At 38.5% G+C, this 20,261-nt stretch overlaps 1 protein-coding gene across 1 annotated transcript in view; it reads left to right on the forward strand.

The window, feature by feature from the left end:
- The window catches only part of ADAMTS19 (ADAM metallopeptidase with thrombospondin type 1 motif 19), a 210,545-nt gene that overhangs the window by 172,382 nt on the left and 17,902 nt on the right, over positions 1-20,261 (forward strand). Inside the window, exons 18-21 of the mRNA XM_081092590.1 lie at positions 1,159-1,312; positions 10,661-10,796; positions 14,914-15,118; positions 16,748-16,900. Coding sequence (XP_080948716.1) covers positions 1,159-1,312; positions 10,661-10,796; positions 14,914-15,118; positions 16,748-16,900 — 648 coding nt within the window. The remainder of the gene's footprint in view (positions 1-1,158; positions 1,313-10,660; positions 10,797-14,913; positions 15,119-16,747; positions 16,901-20,261) is intronic.

Consider the following 20,261-nt stretch of genomic DNA (forward strand, 5'->3'; position numbering starts at 1 on the left):
CCACAATCCACATATTGAATTAGTATTTCTGTTGATATAGTGAACTGAATTTTATTTAAAAAAGTAAAGAAAATTAAACTTAGGCTCATTTAAATTTCTCCCCATGTAATTGTTAACTCTGAATCGCCTATCATTATAATGCCCTTGATACAGTTCATATAATAAAATTCTTTAATAATTTAACATAGTTTAAAGTTGAGATATATATGTTTTTATGCACCACAATGTATTATATAGATAGCTTTCATAAATCCTCAGATTCATAGAAGTGATAAATCCCATGGAGTTAACCTATTTCATGTAAATGTATTTATAAAGGAACACATATTCTTATTCTTTTATTTAAAATGATTCTTTTACAGGTATATTTCTTTTATTTAAAATATGTATGATTGCCCATGATGACTAGTTTTGAGCCTGGCACAGGATACTAGGGGGGAACAAAACGGACAGGGTCCCTTCTTATGTCCAGTGTAGCCCCAAATACAGTCATTCTTATATTTTCATATATCCTTTATGGTTTATTGCACTGCTCACATATATGTGTACAAAACTAATTTGTTTTTATTTGTTATTAAATTAACATTTATTTAAAAGTTCAAATGGAAAATTAGTAACTATGACAAAATTGTGGTATGAAATTTTTGTCCTAAAGTTGGCTTAGAAGTTCTCTACCCTCGTGGATAGAAATGAATCCCAAAGTCTTCTGTCCTCCTCCTCTGTTGGTGCAGGGACTTTCTGTTCATCTTTCTGTTTTATATGAATGGACATTAAATTGTGAATTATATCTTGCTGTTAGAGAGGATACATATTCTTGTCCCCCACTGCTTAAGTCATCTCAATCATGTATTATTCTTTGGGAAACTGTCTAGTCCACTGACTTGAAAGAAAATGATCTGGTATATCTGACCTCATTCAAGTGGGCTTTTCTTCATAATGCCTTTAGCTCCACAGAGGTAAGTGTGGAACTTCAGTTTTTCCAGAAGTATGACAATTACAACAGTTAAGCAATAATGCCACATTCTACTGTTTATTAAAGAAGCATGCGTCCCATGCAATAAGCATTTTAGGATATCAGCATTCTTCGTTTTAAGCTTCACATTGAATGTGTTCTACTTTGACCATCTACCTTCATCACTTTTATATGTTATATTATAGGTGCTGCTGTTTCAAGACCAGAATTATGGTCTTCACTATGAATACACGATTCCATCAGACCCTCCTCCAGAAAATCAGAGCTCTAAAGCACCTGGACCCCTTTTCATGTGGACACACACAGGCTGGGAAGATTGTGATGCCACGTGTGGAGGAGGTAAAGGATTTTCTAATATTTATATTTCCAGGATAGTAGTTATTTTCTGATTAACTGTTGATAGTTAAGACAGATCTGCAACCTCTTCTCTAAAATTCCAAACTCCATAAAGAGTTGGAAAATGAAAGTTTTTTGTGACGCATTTAGTGGCTAAACATGGAATATTTTGTGGCAAAATTTGATGTGAATTGAAAAAAAGTTCATCGAGAGGTATTACATATCTCATTGCTTTGCTTTACATAAATATTAATTTATTTGCTTACAGGGGCTTACTTAATATATACTAGGGGCCCAGTGCACGAATTCATGCACCTTGAAAGGAACTCTGGGCTGCGAGGCTCTGGTGGGCACAGGGGCGGGTTTCGGCCCATCTTCCATGCTACCACCCGGCCCCTCCTGCCACAGCTCCAGGTCCCCTGTCTGCTGGCAGCCCCGCTCCCACTGCCGCTGCTCCCATGCGCCGATGGCACCAGCCCTGCTTGCACCTGCTGATGGTGCAGAGCAATTGGGGCCGGTGCCGTCAGTGGGTGTGAGTGGTGGCTGCTGCCCGATCTTCAGATTGTCCCTCAGGAGCAAGGGGAGGTGGAGAAGCCCTCAGGGGCGATCCGGCCTGGCAGTCACTGCTCGCACCTGCTGATGGTGCCGAGTTACAGGGACCGGCACCAGGCACCAGCAGCAGGTGTGAGCGCTGGGTGGGACTGCAGCACATCGGAGCAAAGAATTTTCAGTAACCACCAGAGGCTCTCCCCAGTGACAGCAACTGGCGCCCTGCCTTGGTCTGGCACCCCTGCTCACTTGCTTCATCATCCCTCCATGGCCAATGCCCTCCATGTTCCATGCTCTGCTGTCTGCTGCCGATGCCCACCATGTTTGGCGTGCGCCCCCTGGTGATCAGCGCACATCATAGCAACCTGTTGTTCAGTTCTGCCTTTTGGTCTCTTTGCATATTAGGGTTTTATATATAGGGATACTTTTTATGCTTTATTATTTGTATAAAGTATTAAAAGTTCTAAATTCCAAAATACATCTGCCCACAAGACCTGAAATGCATGTGAAGGTGCTAGGAAAGAGCAGCATTGAGTTTGCTTCTGAGTTGTCTGCATCCACAGGTAAGAATGTATAGTGCAGATGAAGAAAATATACTGAAGACTCAAGGGAGAGGCCTGGAAATGCAGGAGATAATGGCAGAAAATAGAGCTAAGGTCATGGAGGGGGTCTAGTTATTGGTAATAACCAGACCAGGGGAGCTATTGACTTAACGTGAAAGGCAAGATCTCTGGGAAGAGGAGAGGGCCATGAATGAAGAAGCCTAGGTATTATAAGAATAATTCAAGTAATTCAAATAATTCTGTAATTCTTAATGACAGAAATGGTACTAGGATCAGTGTTGGAAAATGTAACGATGATGCAGTGGCTGAAATCTTAGAGGGAGAGGCCCAGAGGTAGAAGTGTGACTGCACCAAGAAGGAGACTGGCGGCAGAGCTGATCCAAGGCTGGAGGTTTAGGAGGAAGGAAGGGGTGTGGGCTGGCGGTGGCAGCGAGGAGCAGGACACCCACGCTGCCTCTCAGTCAGAGGTGCTGGAGAGAGAACGGCCCTTGGCAGGGGCTCTGGGGAAAACAAGAAAGTGTCTTCAAGGGAGAGAAAAAACATGCTGGAACATTGAAGGTGCAGAGGCTGGAGGGAGCAGCTTTTGTCCCCACATTCCGAGCTCTGCTGCTCATCTGGCTCCTGGGGCACCTGGCCCTCTGGAGCCGCCAGAGCAAAGGCAACGTTTGGGGTAGGGAAGGAGGAGATATTACAGAGCACACTTTGCCCCAAATACAGCATAATTACAACAAGGGGATTTGAAATTTTCTCACAATTTAAAAAGTGTTTTCAGTCCTGCTTACCTGATACAGTTTGCATTGGCCACGCATCTCCTAGGGCAGTGGTTGGCAAACCGCGGCTCTTTGGCCCCATGAGTGTGGCTCTTCCACAAAATACCACGTGCGGGCGCACACGGACAGTGCGATTGAAACGTCGTGGCCCGTGTGCAGAAGTTGGTACTTTGTGGGCATCTGCTCTGAGACTTGGGACCCTCTGCCCTCCTGACCTCTCCTGCACATGCCCCCATGTTCACACACAGGCCTGCTTCTCTGCTCACTCCTCACTGATGCCAGGACCTAACCACTTAAGGGCTTCTGCCTCACGCCCTCCACCCACATAAAAAATACAAACTAGAAACAAGCGTACTTGAAATGAAAATCTACATGGTTAGAATTTTCTCTGCAGTAAAACTCAGGTAAGAATGACCAGCTGCCATCTGAGGGCAGGCTGTGGGGAGTGGCCCCGTGGAAAGGTGGATGGTTTCTGTTAGTGCACTGACAGGTGGTCCTTAAAGTCTGTTTACATTTGAAACTCTAGACAGGAACATGTTTGCCCAGTGAATTTTATGACCCTCAATTTTTCTTTCTTTTATAATTGTGGTCTAATAAAAGCTGCATCAGAAGTAAACATTCAGAACTTGTCAGTCTTCAGTTTGAACAAGCAAATTATTAGGGTTCAATTTCCCCCCAAAAATAACATTAATGGCAACCTAGACTATGTTTTGCCGATTACCAAACCTTAAGAAATAGAGGTTCACTATAAATTCCTTTTGCTTCAGAGTCAGAAGGGCTTTCTGATATTCTTAAGCATAACTTCTAAATTATGAACATGAGAAAATTGAAGCAGAGAGAGATTAAGTGACTTCCCAAGGTCACAGGCCCATTGAGGGAGGAGCCGGATTAGAATCAGGATTCCTGAGTTCAAGTCTCCTTTCCTCCTCATCATATACTTTCTTCAAGAGCAGCTTGGAAGCTAAATGTTGTTTCCACAAAATAGGGCATGTCCCTTAGAGATTATATAGAGATATTTTATTTTATTCTGTTAAAGTCAGATAGAAAAGGACAAGAACCATATGATTTCACTCACGTGGGATATAAAACAGAAAGCAACAAATGAAAAAACAAACAAAAACTCATAGACATGGACAACAGTATGGTGATTACCAGAGGAAAAGGGAGTGGGGGGAGTTGATGAGGGTAAAGGGGGTCAAATATATGGTGATGAAAGGAGACTTGACTTGGGGGGTGGGTGAACACACAATGCAATATATAGATGATATATTGCAGAACTGTACACTTGAAGCCTATATAATCTTATTAATCAGTGTCACCCCAATGAATTTAACTAAAATTAAAATTAATTTAAATATGTTCTTATTTTTATTTCAAATGATTTGTTTCGTAAAATAGTACTAATTATACACAGACTCTACGATTTGTGCTTGAGTAGACCTTCTCTTTCAAATCTGTTCCTTTGCGTTCAGTCAACAGTTTCCAATTATCTCTGACAATGTTAATAGGGCACATATTCATTTCAATGCCAAAATATTTCTGGGCTTTTGGATACTATTTTTCTTTGCAGTTCATAAATTAAGTGGATGGACAGGATTTCAGGAATCTCATCATTTCTGACTTCGCATTGTCAATTTTATAGCCAGAAAAAGCTTTGTAATCTTTCAGCATATTCATGAATTAAATGAGAGTAAGTTCAAAGCACAGAACATTGGAAACAGATTCATGCAAAATTTATCTTCAACAGAAAAGAGGAAAAATAGCACTATTCTACTTCACGGGAAAATACTATGCAAGAGCAAATAAAGTATCACGAGGCAGTATAAAATGTCATTGTTTCACATAAGTTATTTTTTTAATTCTACTGTAAGGCTTTAGATTGCCAGAAATAAGTGGGGAAATTAAAAAAAAAATACCTGGTTTCATGTAACTACATTTTAATGCTAATGATCTTTTGCATCAGTATCTTCAACTACGTTTTAAAATAAACCAAAGTAAAGTTTTTATTATGTATTTCCATTAATTTATTGATATTAGTTATAAGATATGAAAAGCCTAAGATATAAACCAAATATTTTAAAAATAATGGATACTGGTGATATCAATTAAATGTTTCCAACAGTTTAAAATACATGTTTCATCATCTTTTTTTAAAATTTTATTTTATTGTTTTAAGTATTACAAATAGTAGTACATATGTCTCCCTTTTTTCCCCATTGACCTTCCCCCGGCCTCCCCTACGCCCCGGCAGATGCCCTCATCCTCCCCCAGAGGGCCCCCCCCCGTGTCTTGTGTCCATTGGTTATGCTTATATGCATGCATACAAGTCCTCTGGTTGATCTCTTTCATCATCATCTTTTCAATTCTAATGATAATTCTAGAAAAATTTAAATGGATATATCATTTGTGTTATAGCATTGACCATTGAAATCAGCCCTTTTATTTTTAAACAGCTTAAAATGTACTTGTGAAATAAGTGTTTACTTTGCTTTAGTTGTTCTAAAACATCTAAATAATCTTGGAGGGAATGTTTTAAATTTATTTTGGTTTACATAAAAGATCTGTTTTAAGTGATCTGGATCTCCCAAGGCATTAGAGATGTACCATTCCATAATACCTGAGGTTGTATGTGGAACCTGCATTTCGCACAGGGCATGCTGCTACTGTCTTATGCCAGAATTTATTGTGATCTGGCGGATAAATTAATTAAAGAAAACCTAGAAGGAAGAGCCCCAAATTTAATATCCTATTTTTGAAATAAATGAAGAGTTGAGCATGCTTTTAGGAAATCTAAATAGATACAATGTAAAGCGGAAAAACATAAGCCAACATTCCACATTCTCCACATGGGTCCAAATCCTAGTAGTTTACAACTCATGCTATTAGCCTTGTGCTGTGGTATCTGAGACAGTTCCTTGTCCATGACCAGATTCTAAGGAGGCATCCAAGCCTTTGGGTCCAAGTTGAGGAATCATCTTAAGATACAAATGCCTGTACATTTTCAAGGGTGTTTTTCCATTTTAGAGGCACTTTGAATGTACCAAAATAAATGCTATTAGCAAAAAATAAAGAAAGAAAGAAAGAAAGAAAGAAAGAAAGAAAGAAAGAAAGAAAGAAAGAAAATATGCCAAAATATATTTTCTCTTGGCATTACTTTATTTCAATAAAATCAATACAATGTTGTATTCTACTTCCTTTACTTAAATTAATAAGGACTTTTTATGTTAACATAAATTCTTTATAAACTTGAATTTTAATACCTAAGTGATAACCCATTAACTGATTTACTACAGATAACTGTTCCCCATAACTTGTCATTTTGTTTGCAGGTGGTTTTTCACCATTTTAGGAAACATAGTGTTAAGATAACTCTCTTCGTAAAGAAAGCACTTTGGGCTTGAATTATATGCTTCTGTTTCACTCATTGATTCCTTTACCAGTACTGACTGCGCATTCACTCTTGCTGGGTGGTCAAAAGACGAGTGCTTTCTGCTTTCAGAAACCTATCTATCCACCTAGTAGGTAATAGCAGCATCACTATGCAGAGTGGTCGGGGGAGATGAAGAAACCCTTCTAGGGATATGCATAGGTGCAAAGGCACTGGGATTTAGTGAGAGTATTTATTACTAGGGTGTAAAATATGAGGATCAAGCTGTCAGAAATGATTTGATCAGAAAAGTGGAAAGAAACTAATTCATGAAGTCCTTTAGTGTTACGCTAGCACTCAAGTTGCATTTAACATGCAAGTTATGAGATCCCATTTAAATATTTGTGTATGGAAATGACAAAATCAATTTGGATTATATATTGGGTGTAGCCTACAATACAAAATAACAACTTTTCCCTAAAATATAAAAAAAAGGCATTTTTAATATAAAATCCAAACCCTGAGGGGAAAAAAATTATAGAAATGTAAAAAAAAAAAAAAAAAGTCTTAGAAGTGAATGCCATGATGTGGGGAAAAAATTTATACTTCGAAAATAACCAGCATTTTATGTATCTTTAAGATGTGCTCAGCCCTAACTGGTTTGGCTCAGTGGATAGAGCGTCGGCCTGTGGACTCAAGGGTCCCAGGTTCGATTCCGGTCAAGGGCATGTACCTTGGTTGTGGGCACATCTCCAGTAGGAGTGTGCAGGAGGCAGCTGATCGATGTTTCTCTCTCATCGATGTTTCCAACTCTCTATCCCTCTCCCTTCCTCTCTGTAAAAAATCAATAAAATATATTTTTTTTAAAAAAAAGAAATGCATGAATACAAATGAATATATAGAGACAGTCTTATAGAGTTCTATAGTTCTATTTAAAAGTTTGGAATGTCGGTGACATTTAGAGCGTTTCAGTTATGCATATCCAAACACTGAACCCACTCCCAGGACATGTTTCTGCATTTATGGTGCAAGTTTTAGAAATGTGATCTACCTGGATAGACCATAGTTTTATTAAAAAAAAATAATTGTTTCAGGGGTTATAGAGCATAGAAAAAAGAATCAGCTTATCTCCGAGCCTGGGAAAGAAGGAACACAATGTAATAAGTATCTCTCTAGAAAGAGTCAGTAAGTAAAAAGGACCTTACGTTTTCGAATTTTGCCTAAATTTGTCAATGAGACAAAGGCATAATGCTTATTTTATTTTATTCATAATTGTATACAAAACATCAAAACAGATTTCCCCAATATAGATTTAATGGGAATGACCCGGAGGTGAAGTGAATTGCCATAAAGCAAGTAATACACTGTCAACAGCCTGCAGCTACTCATGGTTCAGGCAGAGGGCCAGTTCCTTCACTTTTTGTTCATCCCTGGGTCCTGCAGAGCTGGATGCATTATAAATACTGCTATTACATGCTAGAATGGAAATTTCCTGTGTTGGCTGGGACATAAAAATATATAAAAGAAAAAAAAAATCAAACAATAACATTTCCATATGGCTTTATGATCTTAGTTGTATTTTCATAGGCATGAAGTGTCTGTAGCTCAGCAATAGATTTTTTTCCCCCCGATTCTATTGTTTTTGTTCAATAACATTTTTTTTTAAATTAGGACTAGGTTCTTTTATCTGCCAAAAAACTTACGATGCGAGCTTCCTTGCGGCATTGTGGAAATGTCCCAGTTCATACTCACAGGCTTTCAGGCGTTCTTAGGACCCACTTCGGCGCTCCCTGAGGTGGTGCTGATAGTTTTATTCCTCTTGATATATCAATACTTATACTTAAAAGATTTTTTTCAATGGCTCAGTATGTGAGCTCTGGGCTGACATAACTAAGGTTAGATATTTACTGAGGAGGGGAAGAAAATGCAGTATAATTAGCCCTGAGTTATTTATTCCACGACTACATACATGTTTAGCAAAAGCCTTCTGGATAATGTCTGTTTGTCATCTTCTTGTGTTGTAGTTGGCAAAAAGCCATGATTTAAATTAGTTTAGGTAACTCCATCTATTCTGTAGAAGAGTGTCTTATGACTGTGAAGGCTTTAAATTAGATTTTAAAACTAACATTCATATTTCATAAATGTAACATTTTTAATCCTACTTTGAGGTTGGCACCATTGCAATGCAGAAATAATACATAGGCTAAAGTGAGAGAGAGTTGGCATATCTTTTTAATGTACATGCCAGGTCATAAAGGAGCACCTGAATCATTAGAAAGTAGGAGGAACTTGACCAAAAATGTGTCCCAAAATCTTATACATTTAGATATCTCCTACCAGTGGGCCAGTTTTTTCTGACAAAAAAAAAAAAACAAGAGTAAAATAAATCATTTCTGCATCTTTAGTAGTTTGTTTGAAAGTTATGTGAAGTTGATGGGCATTGCACATGACTATGATTAAATCTAATATTATACTAGCTATGCTAGCAGGTGCAACTGAAGACCTAAATGGTTTTGTTTACATGATATGCAATAAGCACAGATACATTATTAGTTAATACACATATGTCTACAGATATAGTCAGGCTTTTATACTAGAAGTTATCATGGGACTTTACCCAGCATTGAGAGGGAAATCCAGGGAGATCCTGAATTTGTTCCTTTGCCTTCCACTTGGCCACTCCGTTGTCTCTCCCATCCCCCATTGAAGTCAAAGGAAAAGATACTCAAAAATTATTTAAGTATCGCTCTCTTTCTCTCTACATTCCTTCTTTGTTTTTCCCTTAATGCCAGTCTTCCCTCTGTTAACGAATGACAGAGTGACTTCTCAGCCACCAGCCCAGGTCGTCCTATTTGGCATGACCTGGACAAAAACTTCGAGCTTCCTAATTATCATTGCAAGACCATCATAGGACCCTAGCTATTGGGCCTTTGAATAGTGACTCAGAAAACTCGTGATTTTTTTTTCTTAATCCTTAAGGATCCATTGCAATATATATATATATATATATATATATATATATATATATATATATATATATATATATATATATATATATAATGTAAAGTGTGCCCTCGGGAGTTCGGCTGGAAGACTGAGTTCAATCGCTTGCTATGATGACATGTGCTGACCACTAGGGGGCGGTGCAGAATGAAGGAAGGCCCTGGCTGGCAGCCAGCAGCTTGGAAAGGGAAGCCCCAGCCAGCAGCTGGAAAGAAGGCCCCGGCCAGCCGGAAGACCCCGATTGGCCCCGATTGCTGGCCAGGCCTAGGAACCCTACCTGTGCACAAATTTTGGTCACTGGGCCTCTAGTTTGTTTATAATGTCAGACAATAAGTTAAATTCGATTATTCAATCTTACGTAGATATTTGACTTTTGTAGAGAAAGAATTAGCACATATATATTAGGCTTTTGAAGTGTAAGGTGAAATAAAAGTGTTGTCAGGTATGTGTGCTCATGGGGCTCTCTGAAATGTTAATACATCGTACAAATGGTCACTTTTACTTCCTGTTATCAGGCTTTATCATACCAGAGAGAGTAGAAAAGCCAGTTTTCTGAAATCTGGTGAACAATGGTAAGGGTCCCATGGCTATTCTTAGAGAGTATGGCAGTCATTAGGGAATGAGGATATCTAGAATTCTTGGGGCCTTTATCAGAGGCCATAAGAATAAAGGTCTGAGTCATACTCCAAGCTTGCTTTCCATAACTTAACAGAGCACTGATAATGCACAACCAAACATGCATGCATGTTTATGGGAGTTTATGTGCTTTCATGAAGGTACATAGGTGTATGCAAACATATCTTTCCACCACTTAATGCTAAAGATGGCCTAGCCCTTTATAACAAGTCTTTAATATTTTATCAACCTATGGTGCCACAATCCCTTTATAATACAAAACTTGCCATTTAATTTCTAATGAGAAAATTACTATTCATCTTTCTTAAACCTAAAGATACATTTTTATGTAAATAATATCATCTTCATTGATCTAGCCTAAAATTTGTTTAAAATATCTCTGGAAATTACAACAAGCCTGTGAACACCTCCTAAACCCATTAGATAAAAGCCTATAATAACATTCTTTATATGTTTCTTTCAGGAGAAAGGAAGACAACAGTGTCTTGCACAAAAATCATGAACAAAAATATCAGCATTGTGGACAGCAAGAAATGCAAATACTTAACCAAGCCAGAGCCACAGATTCGCAAGTGCCATGAGCAGCCATGCCAAACTAGGTAACCCTGTCGCACACACTCCGAGTCTTACCAAAGTCACATTTTCTTTAAAACCAATGCAAGGGATCTAAACCAAAATGTAAGCTTTTAAATAAAGCAGGGTCTGAAAAAGACAGAATCAACTTGATGGAGTGAATATTGGAGTGGCATAGAGAGAAGCCATGCCTTAGTAACTAACAGAGGTGGATGAGTGGGACCTTAGTATAGCTTTGGAGCAGGCTCGCCACGAGGCTGTTGGGAACGGCCTCTCTCACAGGGCTCCTGAAAGCCCATGTGCTTTCATGTAAAACGATGCTGGGCGCTGTGGGACTAAGCCCCAGTGTCCAATGGCCTACAACCTTGTAGGGATGGAATGACAAAAAGAGTGTGAGGCCGGGTTGATTCCTCTAGAACATGGGGACAGGAACATTTCGAGCCTGACACTCAGGGATTTGTTGAGGCTCAGTGAGTTAGGGTGTAGTTTCGAGTTCTTAGGAAGTCAAGCAGAATTGGTCTCCTCTCACTGTAGTTTCTGCAGTGGAGTCAGTGAATGTACACATCCTACGACTCAGATACACAAAGACTTTGTAGTTTTGCTGGGATCTGTAACTAATAAAATCTTCATGACCCTCCACCACAATGAGTAAGTATGGGCGGTGAAAGGGGGAGGAGGGACAGAGGTGCCTGCGAACTCTATTTAGGCTTCTCTAATCTCTGTGGTCATGTAGGCTAGTGCTCAGTTCTTCTGGTTTCTTTACCCCCTCCCCCGCCTTTCCCCGCTCTGATGCTCTGCATCCTGAGTTCACTCGAGTTCTGCTTATTGGAAAACTGCTGTTAAGCCCTGCAGATCTGGCTTGTGCTGTGTTAATGAGAGCTTAAAAGAATTTCAAAAATCCTTCCTTCCTCTACAAAGCTGACATTTCCAGACTTGCTTTTTTTTTGGTAGATTTTATATTTTTAAGGTATCAAAAGCTGATTACCAACCTTTTCTTCCCTTTGCATTTGTCCTGTAACAAGCATACACCTCCCTCAGGAAAGTAATATGCTTCTTAAGTATAGGACAAAAGAATGATCTGTAAGAGAATGTGCAAGAGGTAAAAGTACCTTACAATACTTTCAGTAATGTTACATATCTGCCTGGCTATAAGCTTTTCAGCCTAACTACATAAGTAATTGAACTAATTAAGCTTTTTTATAAGGCTGAGTAGTAATCAACCGGAAAGACAATCTAAGGAATTATTGCTTCCAGCAGTCATATCTTTGGGTCCTTTGCGTTCAGTACTGGACAGATGTAGAAACAGAGTTTTGGACCTTTTTCCTGTCAGCTAAAGAACCTGGATACTTTCTTGTTATTACCAGAGGCCCAGGGCACGAATTCGTGCTTGGGTGGGGTCCCTTGGCCTGGCCGGTGATCGGGGCTGATCAGGGCCTGCTGGCCGGGGGGAGGGACCGCGAGAGGTTGGCTGGCTTCAGGAGGTTGGCTGTGGGAACATACTGACCACCAGGGGGCAGCTCCTGCATTGAGCGTCTGCCCCCTGGTGGTCAGTGCATCGTCATAGCCACTGGTCGACCTATCGTAATAGTTGCTTAGGCTTTTATATAGAGAGATTATTCCTAAGAATTATCTTTATTTCTTTTTAATAGATATAAAATGCTATTTATCTTGCATTGAGTAATTTATTAAAATATTTCAAAACACCATTTGTTTTATATACCACCTAACTTTCCCATGTGGATGAACGAGTAATGGCATTTTCTGCTATATTGGGAATCTTGAATGAGCTGCTTAAAGGACGAGAGTGTATTTGTCACTTTCTCACTTGGTCACTGAAGGATCAGAGTGTACAGTGCACGCCACGTGTTGTTGTTCATTCGCCGACCTTAGCTATCTTAGGAGAAAAGGACGCGATAATGACTTGGTAAAATGAATAGTTTTAAAAGGTCAGTCTATTTCTGAGTGAGGGATTTTTGAGCTAGAGACTGGGAGTCTTTTTGTAAGAAATCGGTATTTTTCTTCTCTTGGAAGAAAAAAAGGCAGTATATTTTGTACTACCAAGAAGCTATATTGATGGGGTTAACCAAAATATTGGAAAGTAAGAATGAACCTGGGTGATTATTAGGAATCATCACAAGAAACTTTCCAAAACTTACTGGCATTGCACAAACTTTATTCCTCCTGCCTCTTCTTTTGCCCCACCTAGTAAGAAACATTCTAATTTCTATTCACATTTATTGAAAATGTCACCAAAATGTCTGATGGAACCCTATGTGCCAAATATAAAATATATTGATGTCCTAGTAAATAGCTTTGTAAGAAAGAATCCTAAAGATAAGGAAATGGGACAATTCCAAATTAGATGGATTTTATAATACGTGTTCTCCTTTTTGAGCAGTTTTCACAAGGAATGGAAAAAAATAACTTTTTATCATTATACTAAGAATCCCTAAAATAATTTTATTTCAAAAAATGAGATTCCATAACATTGCAAATTGTTCTTTTTTTCAGTTGGGGATTCCATAGTTGGGGAGAGAGGGACATGGATTTTAATGTGTATCCTTGTGCAGAAAGATGAAGCAGAACCTGAATGAAATTGGATGATAAGTACACCCTTTAGGGAAAAACCCAGTAGGAACCTCCAAAGCAAGATGGTAGGTCCACATCATTCTTAATAGGCCAGCACACCAGAACCTTGCTGGAGGAGATACTGGAGTGCAGGTGTTATCATGAAGTGTTTTTTTGTTTTGTTTTTTCATTGTTTTTCCCTCTCCCGACCCAGAAACAAAGGCATAGAATCATTTAGAAGTAAACCATTGTCCAGATAAGAAAACTAGGCTGTAAGAGGATGTAACATCTCTTGGTCTCATTGTTAAGAACATATGGGCTTAAGTAAATTTGGAATAACTGAGGCTGTTTCTGTAAAATGGAGAGAAACATACTGTAAATTCCATTTCGAGGAATGTTTAATGCCAAGCTCTTGTATGAAAAGTGTTACAGATGCAAAGAAGAATAAAGCCCTGGTGCCTGCCTTTGAAGAGGTTATGTACTCGGCAGCAAAAGAAGGCCACGCTCTCTAGGTAGCCTGTGAGCCCCTCCACTTCCCCAGGGAATAACGTGTACTTGTCTTGTGAGTGCCACAAGCCAGGTGACACCGGGCAAAAGGAGCACAATCCCTGCGGGTCGAATGGGAGAAGCCCTGCTAGGAGGAAGGGACTTGGAGCTGCTATCGAGGATCTTAGCAGAAAATGATCCAGAAACAAGTGCCGTGAAGTGACAACAGAGGGTGTTTGGGGAGCGAGCTGAGCATATGGCTTATTTTCTAAACAAGTGGGCAACGAGGCTAGAGAAGTTTATGAATCAGTATGGCTTTTAGAAATATAAGGTAGTATAGATAGTATACACTGCATACTGAGCACCCGTTGTATGTCAGCCTTAATAAGCACTTTTACAAATGAGAAATACTTAACAGATATTAACTATTGTTTTAAGAATATGCACAGCTTGTACAGAACCCAGAATTAAGTCCAGGCTTCTGACTGCCCTGCTCTGTGCTTAAATGCCATTGTGCAGATAGTTGAGTGGGGGACTCAGATCCCACTGTGAGGTTGTCCCAATAAGGGGAAATGCAGAAAGGGTTTTATTGACAGGAATTGTGCAAGTACCAAATTTCGTGAAACACTTTTCTGGCAGAGGCCTTGGTTCATTCCTGAAATAAATTTGGAGCAGTGTTTAAATTAGGAGTTCTTAGGGGAGACCCCAATTCATTAGAAATGATAGCTGTCTTTTAATTTGTTTCAGTGACTGTTGCTTTACTTTTATTTATTTTTAATCTTTATTATTGAAAGTATTACATATGTCCCTGTTTTCCCCCATTGACCTCTTCTAACCCACCTCTACTTCCCACCCCAGGCCTTCACTACCCTATTGTCTGTGTCCATGGGTTATGCATATATGCATACAAGTTCTTTGGTTGATCTCTCCCCACCTACCCGCTACCCCCTTTATTCTGAGATTCCACAATCGGTTCCTTGCTTCTGTGTCTCTGGATCTATTTTGTTCATTAGATTCCACATATGAGTGAGATCTTTGATACTTGTCTCTCTCTGACGGGCTTATTTTGTTTTCTTGCTTTACTTTTAGATGGATGATGACAGAATGGACCCCGTGTTCACGAACTTGTGGAAAAGGGATGCAGAGCAGACAAGTGGCGTGTACCCAACAACTGAGCAACGGAACCCTGATTCGGGCCCGGGAGAGGGACTGCGCTGGGCCCAAGCCGGCCTCCGCCCAGCGCTGCGAGGGCCAGGACTGCATGACCGTGTGGGAGGCGGGGGTGTGGTCAGAGGTGCGGCACACGCCCCATTTCTTTCCCTTGCCTTTTCTTTTTTGACTCAGATTCTTTAAGGTCGTGTTGTATCTTGTTTAGAATCTGTGCACGACAGTGAGTATTTTTCAATACCATCTGTTGATTTTGCTGCTAATAAAAAAGTATGCTCATTATAAATAATTTTGAAAATAGGAAAACAAAGATTTTTTTACTCTTTATTTTGTAAATAACGTAACATGATGAAGAGCATATTTTATGTACATTTTAGAATCCTGCTTTTTCATTTACATGCCATGAGTATACTTTTAAGTGGGCACATATTAAAATACACATTTGACTCATCACAAATCCCTGAATATTTAAACGAGAAAGGAGAAGAAAGGGATTAACATTTAACAATCATTTTCTGTGAGCAAGGACTATGTTTTTAATTAATATTTAGGATGTTATTTATATTTAATCAGGAATTCAAGAAAGTTAACAGTTTTATCCTTTTATAATATAGCTTAGAGAAATTAAATCGTTTTCTTGAAAATCAAGATAGTCTAATGCAAGCTATAAATTATGAGATATTTATGTATTTGTGAAAAATTTGAGTACGTGTAAAATATTATTAGCTCCATGCTTAAGTTTTCAGGAACACAACTGTTGGAATCTGCATGGCCGTTCCTGTACTGTGTTGTTGCTAAATGTTTGCCTGCACCTCTTTCTCTAGGCCTTTTGCAGAAACAGATATAACTTGGATTTTCACATTTTGCCATAGCTCCCATTTCGCTCACCCTCCCCTGTCCCACCTAATGTCATTCTGGTCCCTGTGTCCAGATAGTCAGTGATACGTACCTTTGGGAAGCTTTACATAATAGAAAGCATCAAAGTAAATGGGCGGGCAAGTTGCACCTAAAAGGTTGGTGGGATATACATGTGTGCTTCATATCTGCGATGTCCCCACTGCCAGTCAGGCATCCGTTATTTATAATGTAAATTAAACTGTTTGTGAATCAACTTATATTTCAATCCATACAACTATTTAGAATGATGTTTTCCAGGGCTATATAATCATGTAAAGAAATTCTTTTTATTTTTGCTAAGATTTTCTTGGTTTTAGCTTTAAGAACAGTTTGTGAGAAATGGCATTCTATAAGAAATTTGGACACAGACAATAGTGTGGTGATGGTGAGGGGGTATGGAGGTAGGTGGAGGTGGAAGAAGGTATAGGGGGGATAAATAGTGCTGGAAGAAAAGAAAATACATTTGAAAAAAATTCTCATTTTTTACATTTCTAGGCTAACACAGATAAAATCTTAGCAAAAATAAAGCAATGAACTTTATTACACAATTTATGTAAATATTTGATGTCAATCAAATGTAGCATTTACATTTTGATCATTGCATTCTATTTGTTTTTCCTAAATAATCCCTATGCTCTATTTCTCTCTGCAATCACGGTCCTGTGCTCCTGAAAGCCTTTCGCCCCAGCACTGTGCCTGAGCTACCTCGGGCCTCTAATACTGGTGCATAGCCTGTTCTCCCTATTCTTTATGTGGGTTATAGGCTTATGGAGATGAATAGGATCCACACTTTACATAATTTCATCATTTGTCTCTCTTCTAAACACTGGCCTTATGCAAACTCTCTGATGTTTTCCAGTGCTCCGTCAAGTGTGGCAAAGGTGTCCGTCAGCGGACCGTGAGGTGTACTAACCCCAGAAAGAAGTGCGTCCTTTCCACCCGACCCAGGGAGTCCGAGGACTGTGAGGATTACTCCAAATGCTACCTGTGGCGAACGGGTGACTGGTCTAAGGTGAGAATCATTCTGCACATTCTCGGTATTGGGTTTCAATAATATCCGCATTGCGCTGGATACTATATCCATATAGTATGGATGTAGGAGGGATGGAGGATAGAGGTGAAGATTATGGGATATGGAGTATTATATCCTCAGGTTCAAATCCTGCCTCTGCCCATAATCATGATCTCTATAAAACTGTTTTAAAGATTAAGATAAAATGTATAAAGCAATTAACACGATTTTGGACACAAAGAAAGCTCTCAAAATACAAATCATTGTTGCTTTGTTGCTAGTTTTTGTGATATTGTTCTTTGTCAGATTATTTTTTGCATAAAACTTCCCTAAGAAATAGAATACTATCAGGTGAGTCAATTCAAAATATAATTAAGGAAAGTATTGGCAAAATCAAACAAAGGAATGCCCATCATAATAGGTAAAAGACAGGTTTTTCCTACCAATATTTGGGGTTGTAGATAGAAGACAAGAGAAGGAACGGAATTCTTGAAGCCTTTTGGTCAAATCAAGTGGACACAGTTCATTTAGTAGTTGAACATTAAGTTTAATACAATGATATTAATAATGCTTATTTAAAATTTATGAATGGAGTCTCATATAAATGAGCCATAAAAACAGGTCACATATTCACTCTGCAAAGTGACTCGGTAAATAAATATATAAATCCCATGGTTTAAGGTAAAATTCTGATCACACCTAGGGAAAACAGCTCTCAAATACTAGTTTTCAGAAATGTAAATATTAAGCAAATGGTCCCCTGTGCCTTGCCACATTTAGCTGTAATCTAATATACTTATTGTTATGGGATCATAAAATTCTAGGGCTTAGAAGAGACTTAAATCCTCTCTTTTCCTCTTTCATTTATTGTATAAATAAAAAGCGGTGGCTGCTGGGGAATGGTGGGGAGTGCAGTAGCTCTTCATAAGTACCACCTAGGGAAATTCTGAAAGAAAATTTTTCATTGAACTATGTATGCACTGTGGTTAGCCAGCTTGCCCAATATTGAAATCCGTGACATGGCCTCTCCTCACTAACAAAAGTTTGCATATTAACGTAGCATTTGAGTTCTCAGTAAGCTATACTCTCTTTCCACTACTTACAACATTCAGAGTTCACACTGGGACTCTTACAGGAGGCATTTGTAAACAATGTACATCAATCCCTGGGTACAGAATTAGGAAATATGCAGCCCAATCCAGGAATCTTTTAACTGGTGAACCATATAAGGAAACATCATACTTCAGAATAAACAACTTTTAGGTGAAACAAAATTCCAAATTAACCACAAATACATATTTTTAATGTTAAGGTTTATTTATGTTTCCCCAATTCTTAGAGAGAAAAAATACAGTAGGATGATAGGGAAAGACAATGATTTGGAAGTCAAGAGACAATGGGGACAGTTTGGACTCCCTCACTGTGCAGATGGCCAAACTGGTTAAGCCATTGAATACTTTTGTGTATTTGTTTCCATTGGAGTGAAATAAAGAATATAGACATCACTATTGTGTGTGTATATAAACTCTTAATTCAGCTCTGAAGGTATGAAACAGGATGAGAAAATAAAGTACTGGTCGGAAGGGGCGGAGAAGATCGCTTATTGCTCACTTTCTATTATAAGAACTCCCTATTCCTTTATTTGGGCTAGTGAAATTCTAGAGATTTTCCTTAAGTGATTCTAAACTAAGGAAAAATTTCAAAACCACTAGAATATATGAGTGACCTTTTGCCAACTTTATTAGTAGAAATATTTTTAAGTGATAAATGTTAACTACAAAAGACAAATTTGTAATTGTAAAAAACCAGAAGATCCAGGTTTTACTGTAAATCATGACACAGAACTAACTAAGCTCCTCCATTGCAGCATATGGAAATAGGGCTAGCAAATCCTATTTTCATGACAAAAACTGTTGATTAAAATGTGCCTATTATGTGGACTCTGGTTAAATCTTAAGCAAGATCAAAATTAACTGGAGAGATTATAGAAGACATTAGTTTTGGTTTTTTTATGCTAAGCCTAAAAATATATATATTAAAATTTTACCACAATTACATGTATCTAACTTTTATTTTTTTATTTTTATTTTTTAAAAAAAAAACAAAACATGTATCTAACTTTTAAATGTACTTGGATTGAATTACTTTAAATTGATTTTGTTGAGTTACCAAATTGCTACCCAGCTTATAGTACATGGCCATTGTGAGGAACAAAATCAATAGCCACAATATATATTCATTACTGTTCTATGGCTTCTTACCTTTGTTTGTTGGACTGTTTGTCTCTTTGTTTGCTTATTTAGGAGATCCAGTATGTTGCATTTTTCTTCTCTTTCTGTGAATATAAATCTGCTCTTTACCCTAAAGCCATTTTCTCCTTCTTCATTTATATCAGAGGCCTCAGCATAACAGATTCAAACAGCAATAGAACTTGAAGCCAGTGGCTACATGTGAACTTCACTGATTTCTCTCCTTTTTTCACGCCTATGATACCACTATCGTGTTAAAATGAAGACCATCTCAAAATAATTACAGAGAAAAAGAATAATGCTGTGATATTTCAATTTCAGTGGTTAAAATATTAATGGACAGAGGAAACATAGATCTCTTATTCTTACCAGCTGTGACCCTGGGGTAAGGAGAACAGTAAGATGTGTGCAGTGGGGGTGGATTTCTGTGCTCTTCTGAGGTCAGTTAAGCGGTTAGTGTCACTCAAATTCTACTAACATTGTTAAACTACTGATACACCTAAGTGGACTTAAAATTCACCCTTGCATTCTTTAATCCGGAGTATTCAATGGACTGTCCAGAAAGCCGAGCTCTAAAGCCCCGCTTCAGTAATATTAGTAGAGAATCAGTTAAAAGACAGATAGACTCTCAGGTTCACTGTAAAACTCATTGACCACTATTGGACCAAGGTAATTTGGGCTAAACAGTTAAGGCTTACTAAGAATATGGCTTATGCCTCACACCGTGTTCACTGCATGCGTGTCAGCCTGTGTGATTTCTGGCATTTATGATTTGGTGGTGTGTAAACAGTGGGAAAATTGCTCTCAGCTTCAAAGGAAAAATCTAGATCCAAGTGTACTCAAAGAGAAAAATCTCCTGTCCTAAAATCATTACCTCTGATTTCAACCCTGTAATAAGTTGAATAATACTCATGTTTATTTCATCGAGATTGGAGAGTTGGCAAAAATAGGATACAAACTATGTGGTCGCTCTGTTCTGGCTGGGCTTAACCGTTGACACAATTATGTGCCACACTGTGACCGTATCTCTGATGCACATATGGCTTTAGGGTCTTTCCTGGGAGAACAGAATACAACCCATATGTTCTCTGGCAGAATAAATCTGTATTTGC

This window comes from Myotis nattereri (assembly GCF_964212035.1).
Source record: "Myotis nattereri genome assembly, chromosome: 5".
Classification (NCBI taxonomy): Eukaryota; Metazoa; Chordata; class Mammalia; order Chiroptera; family Vespertilionidae; genus Myotis; species Myotis nattereri.